The sequence below is a fragment of the Halichondria panicea genome, chromosome 2 (assembly GCF_963675165.1).
Source record: "Halichondria panicea chromosome 2, odHalPani1.1, whole genome shotgun sequence".
NCBI classification, from domain to species: Eukaryota; Metazoa; Porifera; class Demospongiae; order Suberitida; family Halichondriidae; genus Halichondria; species Halichondria panicea.
In genome coordinates this window covers 2,147,017-2,159,303 of record NC_087378.1, presented here as the reverse complement: position 1 = coordinate 2,159,303, position 12,287 = coordinate 2,147,017, and the positions used below count along the sequence as shown (strand labels likewise).

The 12,287-nt window shown below is 42.0% G+C and overlaps 3 protein-coding genes across 4 annotated transcripts; all 3 read left to right on the top strand.

Moving 5' to 3' along the window:
- Positions 1-1,559: 1,559 nt before the first annotated feature.
- Positions 1,560-4,349, top strand: LOC135330926 (ankyrin repeat domain-containing protein 53-like). Its single transcript, XM_064525907.1, has 5 exons — positions 1,560-1,722; positions 1,841-2,178; positions 2,322-2,524; positions 2,616-2,718; positions 2,776-4,349. The coding sequence occupies exons 2-5, from the start codon at positions 2,074-2,076 to the stop codon at positions 3,532-3,534; spliced, it is 1,170 nt and encodes a 389-aa protein (XP_064381977.1). The 5' UTR covers positions 1,560-1,722; positions 1,841-2,073; the 3' UTR covers positions 3,535-4,349.
- A 1,547-nt stretch (positions 4,350-5,896) lies between these two features.
- LOC135330949 (uncharacterized) lies at positions 5,897-7,288 on the top strand. 2 transcript variants are annotated; one of them, XM_064525945.1, is made up of 5 exons: positions 5,897-6,038; positions 6,132-6,221; positions 6,280-6,351; positions 6,412-6,497; positions 6,562-7,288. In XM_064525945.1, the coding sequence occupies exons 1-5, from the start codon at positions 6,014-6,016 to the stop codon at positions 7,114-7,116; spliced, it is 828 nt and encodes a 275-aa protein (XP_064382015.1). In that variant the 5' UTR covers positions 5,897-6,013; the 3' UTR covers positions 7,117-7,288. The 2 variants fall into 2 exon arrangements, with proteins under 2 accessions (XP_064382015.1, XP_064382014.1); XM_064525944.1 differs by having other exon boundaries at positions 6,277-6,351.
- Positions 7,289-9,303: 2,015 nt separating this feature from the next.
- Positions 9,304-12,268, top strand: LOC135330898 (exocyst complex component 8-like). Its single transcript, XM_064525854.1, has 4 exons — positions 9,304-10,965; positions 11,169-11,274; positions 11,448-11,814; positions 12,037-12,268. Exons 1-4 carry the CDS (start codon positions 9,412-9,414, stop codon positions 12,188-12,190), a joined length of 2,181 nt encoding a protein of 726 aa, XP_064381924.1. The 5' UTR covers positions 9,304-9,411; the 3' UTR covers positions 12,191-12,268.
- Positions 12,269-12,287: the final 19 nt, after the last annotated feature.

The following is a 12,287-nucleotide window of genomic DNA, read 5'->3' as shown; positions in this document are numbered from 1 at the left end:
ATGACTTATAAGACGACTCATCTACCAAAACATTCTTCCACTGGCGAATGTATAAACTCGTACAAAAATCTTTCAAGCAGATTCGATATATCCAGAATGCTACAGTTGCTACATGGGTCGTCAGACAATTTATCACTAAAGCTACCAGGTTGTCGACAATTTATCATAACTTTTGTTGCACAAACTTGCTCTGACACTTTTACTACAATCGTCTGCCTAGACTTTGGAATGGCCTACCTTCGATAGATACTTACTTACTCAAGTCAAAAAGTCAAGGAATTCCTGTGGTTGCAATTTAGGCTAAATTTTGACTCTGATATTCCCTGCTCGTTTCACTTCAAATGTCCCTGCAACAAGTGCCCAGTTGAATTATGTATTATAATTATGTTTTAGTTTATAATTATGGTAACCTGTCTCTACAGGCTTGCCTTCAGCATTACTAAGTCAGTGCACATACATAATGCCTTAATGCTGTAAATCATGAATTGAGCCTCGGTGCGCATGCGCAAGCGAGATATACGGTAGTGTGTGTGTGTGTGTGTGTGTGTGTGTGTGTGTGCACGCGTGCGTGCGTGTCGACTGCTACATGCAGCTGCTCAAGGATCAATCAAGTGCAAGTATTTTATGCTTCTTGTCAATCCATGTTTTCTTGGATTTTAAATCGTGGATTTGCAAGGATAATGCTTAGTCTTGAGTTATGCCTAGTTTTGCTTACTAGGAATGCCATTGCAGCCTTTTCAGAAGAGTGCGTAGCAAAACTTGTTCACCGAGTGTTGCTACTCTACTTAGTAGTTAACTCTGCACTAGAACGCTAGCTATTGGTAGCTGCAAGAGTGAGAAGAGAGCCGCAAGGCTCTGCTGATGCAGCCAGACTGGGCATCGATTGTTTTTAAACAACAATCATGGTCAATCACCTAGTCCACTGTGCATGCCTCCAGTCTGGTTTAATTTTATTGCTCCTGAGTTGCTGTGCTAGACAGCTCAGTCATATATATCACTCTCCTGGTTTCTTTATAATCATGTCACCAGTCAGGGGGGGGGGTTTGCACTTTAGTGCTCTAGTTATTTATGTCAACAGCCGAGGGTTAGCACTTCAGTGCTCTAGTTTATTGTTCCAAACACTACACATGCAGAGTACACCTTAGTTGGGCGGAGTCCAACCAACGCTGCGCTGCGTTGAAGTACACCTATAATAATTATATGAGCACATTACCTCCGAACATAATTACCTGACTGTGATGTATACGTAGTGTACAATGAGCTCTGAGAGAGAGAGCATGTCGGCCATAGTAGTTCTTTTGGAGACTACCTGCAATGAGAGTTAATACCGTATTACTAGAATGCGCAGTTTGCTTGGCATTGAGTTGTTCTGCTTTGGCCTCAAACTCTACTTAACAGGAAAAGAGACATCAAACAAAAACATGACATTTATATATCCAGCTCCAAAACTCGCCTGTTGCTGTACAGTCAAGGAACCCAGTGTGTTCGGTAGGTTTATGGTGCTTCCAAGTAACTAATGATTTATAATTATGTTCCCCAGTCTGACCAGATGATCTGATCTCAAGCACGCACTTCTAGTCAAACGCCAAATCTCTCCGTCACAAATAAACCTGTGTAACACGAGAACATGTTTCATGCAATTATTTTGTTCAACAGTACAACATGCTGATGAATGTGGAGGATCAGTAATTCTTACCTTTGAGGAGAGGTCGATGCAAATGGGTAAGATTGTGTGTGGATGTGTGTACGTGTGTCATATAGCATAGTCTATGGCTACTCTAGTCACACATGTCATTTTATTTACACATTTTAATCGCAAACACAATGCTATGATCTATAGGCTATAGGCTACTCTGCTTTACCCTGTCCCCCCAGTAACTACAAGATGACCCTGCATGGGTGCTGCAGTTGACATAAAGCTTCAAGTTGGAAACTGTTTTCCGCTGACTAGATGTTTGTTGTGTATTGTATGATTCACGTGGGCGTCGAAAATACAACTGTGGCTAAACGCGTTACCAGACCCACCCCTTTTACCCGCTAGCTAGCAGAGCAAACTTAGCAATGGTGTGAGAAATGGCTGCAATGAATGATGTGCTACTAGCCTGTACCATAGGGGACATTGGCTGGCTAAAGAGGGGATTGGAAAGAGGCATCAGTTCAAACAGCATGACAAAAGAGGTACAAAAAAATCCTTGAGCAGCAAAATAGATTAATTATAGCTAGATGTTACCATAGATAATAGAGCACAGAATTATATTATCTATGATGTTACATAGCATTTTTTTAGTTAATGGCTTGCACTATGTAATTATGCCATGTAGGGCTTGAAATGCCTCCATCTGGCAGCTAAACATGGCATGTTTGACTGTGTGAAGTATCTGCTGGAGAACAACATCAATGGGGTGAATGATCAGGTCACATCTACCGGAGACACAGCTCTGCACACTGTGCTAGCGAGCAACCTTGGAAAAATGACCATCAAGTTTGTACGCCTCTTGTTAGACAATGGTGGAGACTTGGATAGGTAGGGCCTGTACAAGCTATATATATAGCTTATACGGTGGTGTATACACCACAAATTGTTCGATATAATTATTCTATGCGGTTTTGTTCAGGGAAAACAAAGTTGGACAAGTGCCACTACACATAGCGGCAAGATTTGGTCATATAAAGAGCTTGAAGTTTCTACTTAATCTTGGAGTAGACATCAGCAAAACTGTAAGCACTTCAAAATAGCCATTCAATTAGTAACTTATACTGTATCTAATTATTCAGGATGACAGTGGGAGCACAGCGTATAACTTTGCCTGTCTTCACGGAAAACACGAGTGTGCAAGACTCCTAAAAGCACTTCACTGGGCAAATAAAAAGGATACTGACTTGGATGTAATGTTGAAAAAAGAACAATTTCGGAAAAAACAAGACAAAGAATATCTGGCCCTACACTCTAGGCTGAGAATGGAAGCTGCTGATTGTGCTTTTGAGGAGTGGTTAGAACAGAAACAGGCCACTCGATTGTCTACACCCTCTGCTTGCGAGGAGAGGAAGCAAGTTAGGAGCAGAGCCAGTCAGAATGGTTACCTGTGTGCTACATGTACTGCAACTACTAGCAAATTGCAGAGTGCAGTCTCACGAAAGGTATCCTCGAAGGTGAACTCTCAGATCAAAGTCAATCCTCGTCAAGAACCTCACAATGTCGACTCTGTGGGCAAGCCGAGAAAGCTATATCCTTGCAGCAACTATCCACCAAAACATCTCAGATGTTCTAGCACTGGTGATAGCAAATCAAAACATGGATTAAAATCTGGTAGAAGCTCCAGAGCTACAGTACGTTCTGAAGTAATCATTGTGCAAAAGAAATCGAAATCAACACCAAACGAAAAGGCTACAAAAATACAAAACACCTCTGCCAAAGAGGCAAATACCACACCCAATAAACACTTCAAATCTACTCACAAGCCTCAGCAGAGGATGACTGTGTGGATGAAGATGAAGACCTGTTGTTTCATAATGTTGGACTCGCTAACAACCTAGAAACCCTGGCACTACCAAACATGATCAAACACAAAACTCAAAATGAATTTATTCAACTATTGCAGTCACTTGGTGAATCTAGCTCAAAAACCTTAAATCGTTCTCGCTCTGTTTCACTAAGAAGAAGCTCTGTACAAAGCATCACACATCAGCAAAGACTGAGCCTAGGAGCAATACCCGAGGGGAAAATGGTGACTAGTTACAGTGATGAGGAACAATCAACTGCACCTTCGCAGATCATAGACGATAGTTTTATTGAGGAACTGATCAAGTCGCTAAGCAGCCAAGAGCCTGAGGGCAGTACAAAGAGTCCCAGAAGCAGAATCGTATGGGATGAAGAAGACGCTGATTCTTTAGAAAATGACACACCTCTCATTGAGGTATCAGCTATAGAGGAACAGCAGTCGAGAAGATCAAGTTTGACTCTCTCTTTATCAGATTTTGGTTCACAATGCCGCGGAAACTCCTCATCTTCGAATGAGCACACATTGAAAGTTGTGAACATGGAATGGGACCCAGTGTCAGGTTCAGTGCAGTCTGTTATCACTCCCTCCCCTCTAACACCCCCGCCTGCGGATATGCATCAGAGGAAGTATCTGTCTCCAAGAACTTCACCAACATTCAGGACCGTGAACCCTATCACTGGCAGCTTATAATTCTCAGTTGCTTCTTTCTCACTATAATTTATGATGCACTTACACTAGCCATAATTATATGCAAACTGTTACTTCCGATGTTCAGTATCATCTTGTTGTTGTGTTAATGTGGCTATAATTATAATTATCATACAACTCTCCTGATGAGTATAATTATATATAATGTTTACTTTTTGTGTTGAAATAAACCAATCACTTACCAGAGTATAGTATATAGGTAGACTTAAGAGTACACACATGCAGGTGTTTGCGCATGTATTAGAGTATAGATATAATTATAGTTTCACTTAGGCTGCTATAGCGTGGTATGGCGTCAGGTAGGGTACCTTTATTGCTGATTCTGCATGTAATCATTTTCCCGTTAGGACCAAAAGACAAGTGCAAATTGACAAAGGTTCATCCATGCAGAGCACGTATGATTGAAGCAGCAAGATGGTGGGAGAAGAGAACACGCGTACATTCAACAAATACGTACTAGCACTGCATGGCATGGATCAACTTGGAACTAGTACTTTTATAGAGGTATGTTGACTAGCACCATGGAGAGGGGTAGCTATGAAGTTTAATACTGTTTTACGTCCAACCATAATAATTATCACACGGTTATCAAGAACATGCACTGGATTTGTATTGATGGACCATGATTGCATGCATACTATAATAGGCTAGCCTATCATAAGTTTGTTCCCATAATAAATTGCATAGATTTGAATCATGCAATTATGTAAGCTTCGATGGTTTAACGAAGATATTTCGCAGTACAATTTCTGGCCCAAACTTGTGGAGCAATGTGCAATTTTCCCGAGTTTGAATAGAATTGGAAATCAGACCAGACTCAATTATTATCGAGGAAGATCGAGTGCCAATACTATATTGCCAATTCTGTCGTTATCACCAGAAGTTGAGTTTCTCAACAAAACTAAGGTGTATAAATACTTCTTGTGTGTTGGCTATTTTCAAAATTGTCAGAATGGTATACATGCCTATACTGCAACTGAAAAAAAATGGATGAACATGTCAGCACCATGAGGAGATCAGTGAAAAAGAAGCTGAAAAGAGACTGAAGCTTTGTTGCATCCATGCACGGTTACCTTACTCATTATAGTAAACAGAATCAGTGTTTTACTACTCTCATTTTACAAGCAAAGTCCAATTGCATGGTTGATGTCATGAAACACTTTCAGATCATTGTAATTTCAGAAACGGTGTGAGCAAGATGTATCGAATAGGTGATACGATTTTCATGCCTACTACAAAACAGGCTTGACCCAGCCTTAGGAGGTATGTAACTGAAAAATGTATATATGAGGAGACAGCAAAAACAGTTAGCCATCGTTAATATATATCATCTACCACTAGAAATGATCAATCCCAATTCATCAGTGCAAGCAAAAAACTCTCTACCAAAATAATCATGAAAGTGCATGGTATCGTAAGTACAAGATATAAATGCAGTTAACTATGACATTGTGCTATGCATTCAATTTAGTATAATAAAAATGCATCATCATAATTATAATGAGTCGCTGCAAGTTTAATTAATGAGCTATAAATTATAGCGATGGTTTAGGTCTATCAGATGAATTTTATAGACTTCAGCTTGTAGCTAGCCTAGTCTGGGGGCCAGACCTTTTCTCAGAGGGGGGAGGGGGAAGAGTAGTCCAGGTAGCTCTCTTGATTTTTGCATAGTAGCTTCACCCAGTGCGGCCTGGGATCGAGGCTAGTCAGCTTCTCCCTGGATTTTTCCCAGGGGATTCCCAAAGCCTAGACCTATATCTACACATGTAGTTGGTTTGCTGTGAGCCTGTGAGTGTAGACTATCCATGCATGCAATGGCTGATTCTGATGGTGAGTGAGGTACTGTAACTTTATACAGTGTATCTAATTCCTAGGATCCTGTAATCGGTGACTGGCTTAAAATGAATGTTTTACATGCAATAGATAGTGACGACTGTCATACGCGCACGCGTAGAAAACCCTATCATACTGTTGGATTTGTTCCTAGACCCCCACCCCCACATGAGGCTCAAGGTATGTTGCAAAATCGTTTTTCACATCAATACATGCACCATTATTTATTCTATAGCAGCTTCACGGTACTCAACGACTGGCTCAAGACAATCCAGACGAGTGTTTTATACTCTATCACTGAATAATGAAGGTATAATTTTTTTGTGATTCATATTTCCTGCTTTGAAATTAAGTGGTGTCAATTGTGCAGAAACCCAACCACCAACAATTGAAAGTTTCACTTCAGAACAACAAAATGTAGGTGCAGAAAATGTTTCGGGTCTGGGAACAGAAATGGTAAGAAGACCTCTCTAGCTTGTTTGCACCATGAATATGTGACTATAAAAATTATATCATGCAGTTTACTGCTGCAATAGATCCGCTCCCAGAAACTAGTCAAATTATGGATCCTCACGACAGTTACCATTACGAAATCTCTGGAAAAGAAGCTGAATTTAGGCTGAAAGCATTCCAAACTCGAAGCTATCTTACTCGCTACAGTGTCAATCACAAGCAATATCTACTATCCGTATACCAACCAGTACTAAGAGGGAACGAAATAAAGCATGAGATGAGAAACTTTGTGATAACCTTCAAACACGATGACAGGAAAATCTACCAAATAACCGACAGAGAATTTGACAGCCTTGAAGAAATGCTTGAAACCTATGAGAGTGAGAAAGTTGACCATTCTCTACCAAACATTGGAAGAATGGTCACTGAGGACGACTATTTTGAATTCAGGCAACAGCCGCAAGAACAACAAGAGATAACATTAGAGAATTACATTGGACAGAAATTAGCACAACAACCAGTGCAGGGACTACCAGAAAACCCACCAGCTCCGAACCCACAAGAGCACCGGCCGAATCCTCAACATGTTCGGAAGCGATGGCATGAATGTGTATTCATGTAAGTCTAATCAAACTGAATTAATAGTTTGTGTTCTAGTATACATGCAGTGCAGTGTGTTGAAAAGCATAATATTATGTGTGTGATACTAATAATAGGTTTATTGATAACAGATTGGTTATATCGTTGCTTTGCTCTGTATAGTTAATTATGAGTCACTGTCCACAACTTCTGAAGCTCCTTCAATTATCTAGTTTGCTGTGTGCATGTCATATTCAAGTTTGATAATCACATGCACCTCTTCTCTCGGAACCTTTATGCTCCAGCTCAGCCTCCACGCATGCAGTGCCACAAGTTATATATATCATTATTCTGTGTAGCTTATAGTATAAGCATGCAGTATACACAAACATGTGTCATGTGCAATTATTATGGTGGTAAGTTGAAAGCACATTGTGTACAGCATAATGTATGTACTATGACCGCTAGTACCACTCTGTCTCACATATCGCATTGTTTTATAGCCATGTCAGTAGTATGTCATGTGCTGTTAGGGGTTTAGGGTTACTGTTAGGGTTGTTCAGAGCATAAACGTAATATAGTGATAGACACAATGGGTGTGACAGTATAGCAGATGCATTGTGTTGTGTATATTTAATTTATATGTCACCCACCATCAAGAGTAAATTAGATGTATACCGTATAATTATCGGGTTTCGAGTCAAATGCAAGCTTGCAAATTGCAAGTCAGTTTCGCAATGAATCAACCAAAGAGAGTGCAATTTGAAGGTTTGTACATAGTCATTTTGAAAAAACCTAAGATGGGTGTGGTGCCTTACCCACCATTCAGCCTGCTAAGATCTGCATTACAGTGTATATGCGGTGCACGCTCGTCCAAGGGGAAGGCAGCAAGATCCATACCCCTTGTAGACGTTGTAGCCTAGCCTCCGAGTACGTAGGCCATGCTGAGAGACTTTTGTGTTTATTAAAACTCATTTGCCATTTTCATTATTTTCCTTGTAAAAAAAATTTTTTTTTGTTTGCAACCCCCCTAAAAAAATAACGGGCCACGCAACCCCACTAGAAATAACTCCTATCACCACAAGTCGTCACAAAGCATCACAGCTCCTCTCGTCTCTCTAATCCTGGTCCAATCTCACACATACCATCAGGAGGCCAAAGCAGAACAACTCAATGTCAAGAAAAAAGCAGTAAAAATACGCAAACAATCAGACTCACAAGCAGCGGCAGAGCTGGAAAGCAAGCTATCAAACAACATGAAGAGGGCAATGCAAGTTTCAACGGAGAAGGGAGCATCAAGTTGGCTCGCCACCCTACCCATTGATGAACATGGGTTTGCCCTCCACAAAGGTGCATTTCGAGATGCCCTCTGTCTACGTTATGGTTGGTGACCTTCAAATCTACCATCACACTGCATCTGTGGTCACCAATTCACAGTCGAGCACTCACTAATATGCAGTCGTGGAGGATTCCCTTCAATCCGCCACAACGAACTGAGGGACATCACAGCGGGTTTCCTCACTGAGGTTTGCCACAACGTTGCAACTGAACCACCACTCCAACCTCTCTCAGGAGAACAACTCAGACTTAGAACGGCAAACAGAGAGGAAGGAGCTCGCCTAGATATTGCAGCAGATAATTTCTGGGGAAGAGATCGGAACCGCGCATTTTTTGACATAAGGGTGTTCAGCCCTTTCGCGCTGAGTCATCAACATACCTCCCTCAGTCAATGCTACAAGAAGAACGAACTGGAGAAGAAAAGAGCATACGATGAACGCATAAGAGAAGTGGAGCATGGATCCTTCTCCCCCCTAGTCTTCTCAACATCAGGAGGAATGGGCCCAATTGCAAATGTAGTCTACAAAAGAATAGCCTCAATGACAGCGCAGAAACAGAACAAGACGTACAGTAAGATCATCCATTGGATCAGATGTAAACTGAGTTATTCTCTACTACGCTCAGCTACAATGTGCCTAAGAGGTGCAAGATCAAGCATTCACCATCCAATAGCGTCCATCGACACAATGGACCTGGCATGCCAAGAGGGCCGAGTGCCACTGAACTGAAGCTGAACTAGCAGCAACTCTCAATAACAATAATTATGTTTCTTATTTACATGTATATATACATGCATTGATAGCTAGTTGCTTTAACCTAAAAAAAAAAAAAAAAGTAGCTATAAGTTAGTTGGGCGTGGCCTGTATTCTTGAAGGTCAGGCCGCGCCCAACGTCAACCAAATTTATATTATGTAATTATTATAGCATACAACTAGTCTACTATACTGTAGCTAGCTAACTAGCTCTACCCCAGACCCGACCCGGACCCGTACCTGGCGCCATGAGTGACTTTGAGTTCAAGCGTAGCGTGGACCTAGAGTCCCAGCTAGCCTCTGAGAAGTTCGACATTACCTCCTACGTCAAAGAAGTGGCTTGTAGCTATGACAGCATCCCAGAATTGAAGCAACACCGACGAAGAATCACTACTGTGGCCGATCAAACAGCCCAGAAGCTCAAACACAATGTCTACAAGAACTATGAACTGTTCATAGACACCTCCAAAGAGATCTCATCACTAGAATCTGAAATGTACCAGTTGAGTCACTATCTTCACGAGCACGAATCACTCACCCAATCCCTTATGACCCTGTCTCTGTTGGACGACAAGACTGGGGTACAGACGACCGGAGAAGGAGCTAAACACGAGAAGCTGAGTATATCCACACTCCTCGAGAAAGTGGAGGGTGGTTCAATTGTTACCGAGGTACCAGGACGCTATCTTATCCGTTCGGGGGATCTGAAAGAGCTTGATCAAGAGACGTTTGAGCCTGTTAACCTGGTTCGAGCCTTTCTCCTAAACGACAGCCTCATGATTGGGGTGAAGCTTCACCAACGACGTGGTGCAGTTCAATACAAATTCCAATCCCTGTACGAGCTCGACAACATGGCAATTGTGGACGTCAAAGATTCCGACACGATTCGATTTGCATTTAAGATTTTGATGTTCCCCGACAGTCACATGTATCAGGCTGAACATGAAGAGAGCAAACAAGGATGGCTTCAACTACTGGAGAGTACTAAACAAAAGCACAAGAAATACGTTGATGGAAGAATGGAAGCTGTACGTCAAGCTAATCGTCAACAATTTGATTTATCTATGAGTTCAATCACCCGACAATCTCTCAAGTCACCTGACTCGGAAGGCTCACAAGAAGACCTGATATCAAAATCCGCAGACTGGCTCAAAGATGTCCCCGGAAGTCTGGACGTGTTTATCGCTCAAAGAGAGTTTGAAAAAGCTGTATCCTTGATCGAGCGTACCAAAGGGCTTCTCAAAGATTCCTCTGATTCGTTTGCCAATCGTGATGTGAGAGTTAAATTGAATCATCGTATCACCAAACTAGTAGGTATTCTCATTAAAGAGCTGGAGACCTCCCCCAGTGGGTCCCTTCGTGGGGGGCCTAGAGCTGCTCGACGTGCCGTCAGTCTACTACTGAGATTGGGTCGCTCCGACAAAGCTTGCTCCCTCTTCCTCGAAAATTACCGACAAATCATTCAACGAGATCTCAAAGATGTCAAGACAGAAGGAACAGTTACTCTCTATGTGGCTAACTATGCCCACACGTTCTTCACTGGTCTACACAACGCAGCATTGGAATTTGAGAGAGCATTTGGCAATAATGATGGGACCTACTCTTCGTTTATCGTGTGGTGCAACAGTCAAATTCGAGATTTCCACAAGCGGGCCTCACCGGAGATCTTCAAGCCAGAGTGTTCGCTGTCTACTGTTGCCGAGTGTATGTCGGCCATCATCAAAGCCTGTGACAGCCTCCAGGAGATTGGCCTGGACCTGAGCTTTGCTCTGATGTCACTGTTCTACCCACAACTCTCTCAGGTATTTTGTATGTTACTCTTGTGGTGTGTGTATGCTTGGGTATGCATCCTAGAGGTAAGGTTTTATTGTTCACTATAGCTAAAACAACATTATGTTAGTTGCTTATTAATTTATTTGCGTATTTTGCGTATGCATGTACTGTAAACATTATTGTTTGTCGTTTCACATCCCTCCCCCCGCCCCCGCCCCACACACACACACAGACACTGGCTGACAGTCGAGACCACATCCAGGATCAGTGTGCCACCTCAGGCACTGCAGAGAGTTGGAATCCTCTGGACCTCAGTGAAGACAAAGTTCAATTAGTTGGTGGGTGACCTACAATTAATTAGTGTTTACTTTAAACATTTGCAGATCACTCAAAACTGATAGTTTTTCAAGTCGATATTCCATTAGTTTCAATTGCTTCGTTTTTCATTGTGCCATACAAATAACTGGTACAACAAGTAACTATAGTACTAATTCTCTCTCCTCTACCACAGCTATTCAGCTCCAGATGGAAAGCATTGGAATAACAGACTTCAAGAACCTTATCCACGAGGGCTCCCTGGTGGACCTTAGCCAAACAACCATTGACTTCTGCAAACTTATCCTCTCATTCACAAACGACTTCTTCAAACTGTACACACCAAAGGCTTTTGAGGTCTTTATCGAATGTTTCTGTGACATTTTCCGAAACATGATGGAACTATTTACGGATGCACTGTCACGAGACGAGAATGTGCCAATGACAGAGTCCATACAGAAGGACGCCATGTTTGTGACCGAGACTGTCCTCCCAGCCATGTCAGACAGGATCACCAAGGAAACGGGGGTGGAGATTCATGATCTAGTCAACCTACACTCTAAGTGAGTGGAATACCTCTGTATTAAATATTGTAGTCAAATCACCCTCAATACTACATTGTATTGTATATACGTACATGCAGAGGTACATTAAGATATACTCCTGGTACATGTAAGTGGTATTCAGGCTATAGACACATGTTGGTAGTCATTAATGTTGTATGACTCGTCTATCCTAGTATTATGATGTACTATAATTAATACGCCCTCTCCATCCCCACACAGCCTTCACAATATGTGGGAGAAATCGTCGCGCGGGACAACGCCCACCACTGAGGCCCCAGAGGAGAGCCCTCGACCGGCCCAGCCCTATGTCTCTGAGGGGGAAGACTCTGAGGAAGGGGACATGACCGATATGGATGATGATGACATTGTTTAGTATAATGCATGAACATCATCGTTTTTTTTTTATCACTGCACTAGTATTAATACAATTTTAATCGAATTTTAGCCGCGAGATCTCGATTGCAACACAC

Bases quoted from the DNA above. Each gene is read 5' to 3' on its own strand.
- LOC135330926 (XM_064525907.1), top strand. From the start codon at position 2,074: ATGGCTGCAATGAATGATGTGCTACTAGCCTGTACCATAGGGGACATT. The intron at 2,179-2,321 runs GTACAAAAAAAT...TATGCCATGTAG, and splicing joins CAAACAGCATGACAAAAGAG to GGCTTGAAATGCCTCCATCT. The intron at 2,525-2,615 runs GTAGGGCCTGTA...GGTTTTGTTCAG, and splicing joins AATGGTGGAGACTTGGATAG to GGAAAACAAAGTTGGACAAG.
- LOC135330898 (XM_064525854.1), top strand. From the start codon at position 9,412: ATGAGTGACTTTGAGTTCAAGCGTAGCGTGGACCTAGAGTCCCAGCTA. The intron at 10,966-11,168 runs GTATTTTGTATG...ACACACACACAG, and splicing joins TCTACCCACAACTCTCTCAG to ACACTGGCTGACAGTCGAGA. The intron at 11,275-11,447 runs GTGGGTGACCTA...CCTCTACCACAG, and splicing joins AGACAAAGTTCAATTAGTTG to CTATTCAGCTCCAGATGGAA.
- LOC135330949 (XM_064525944.1), top strand. From the start codon at position 6,014: ATGCATGCAATGGCTGATTCTGATG. The intron at 6,039-6,131 runs GTGAGTGAGGTA...TACATGCAATAG, and splicing joins TGCAATGGCTGATTCTGATG to ATAGTGACGACTGTCATACG. The intron at 6,498-6,561 runs GTAAGAAGACCT...TATATCATGCAG, and splicing joins CGGGTCTGGGAACAGAAATG to TTTACTGCTGCAATAGATCC.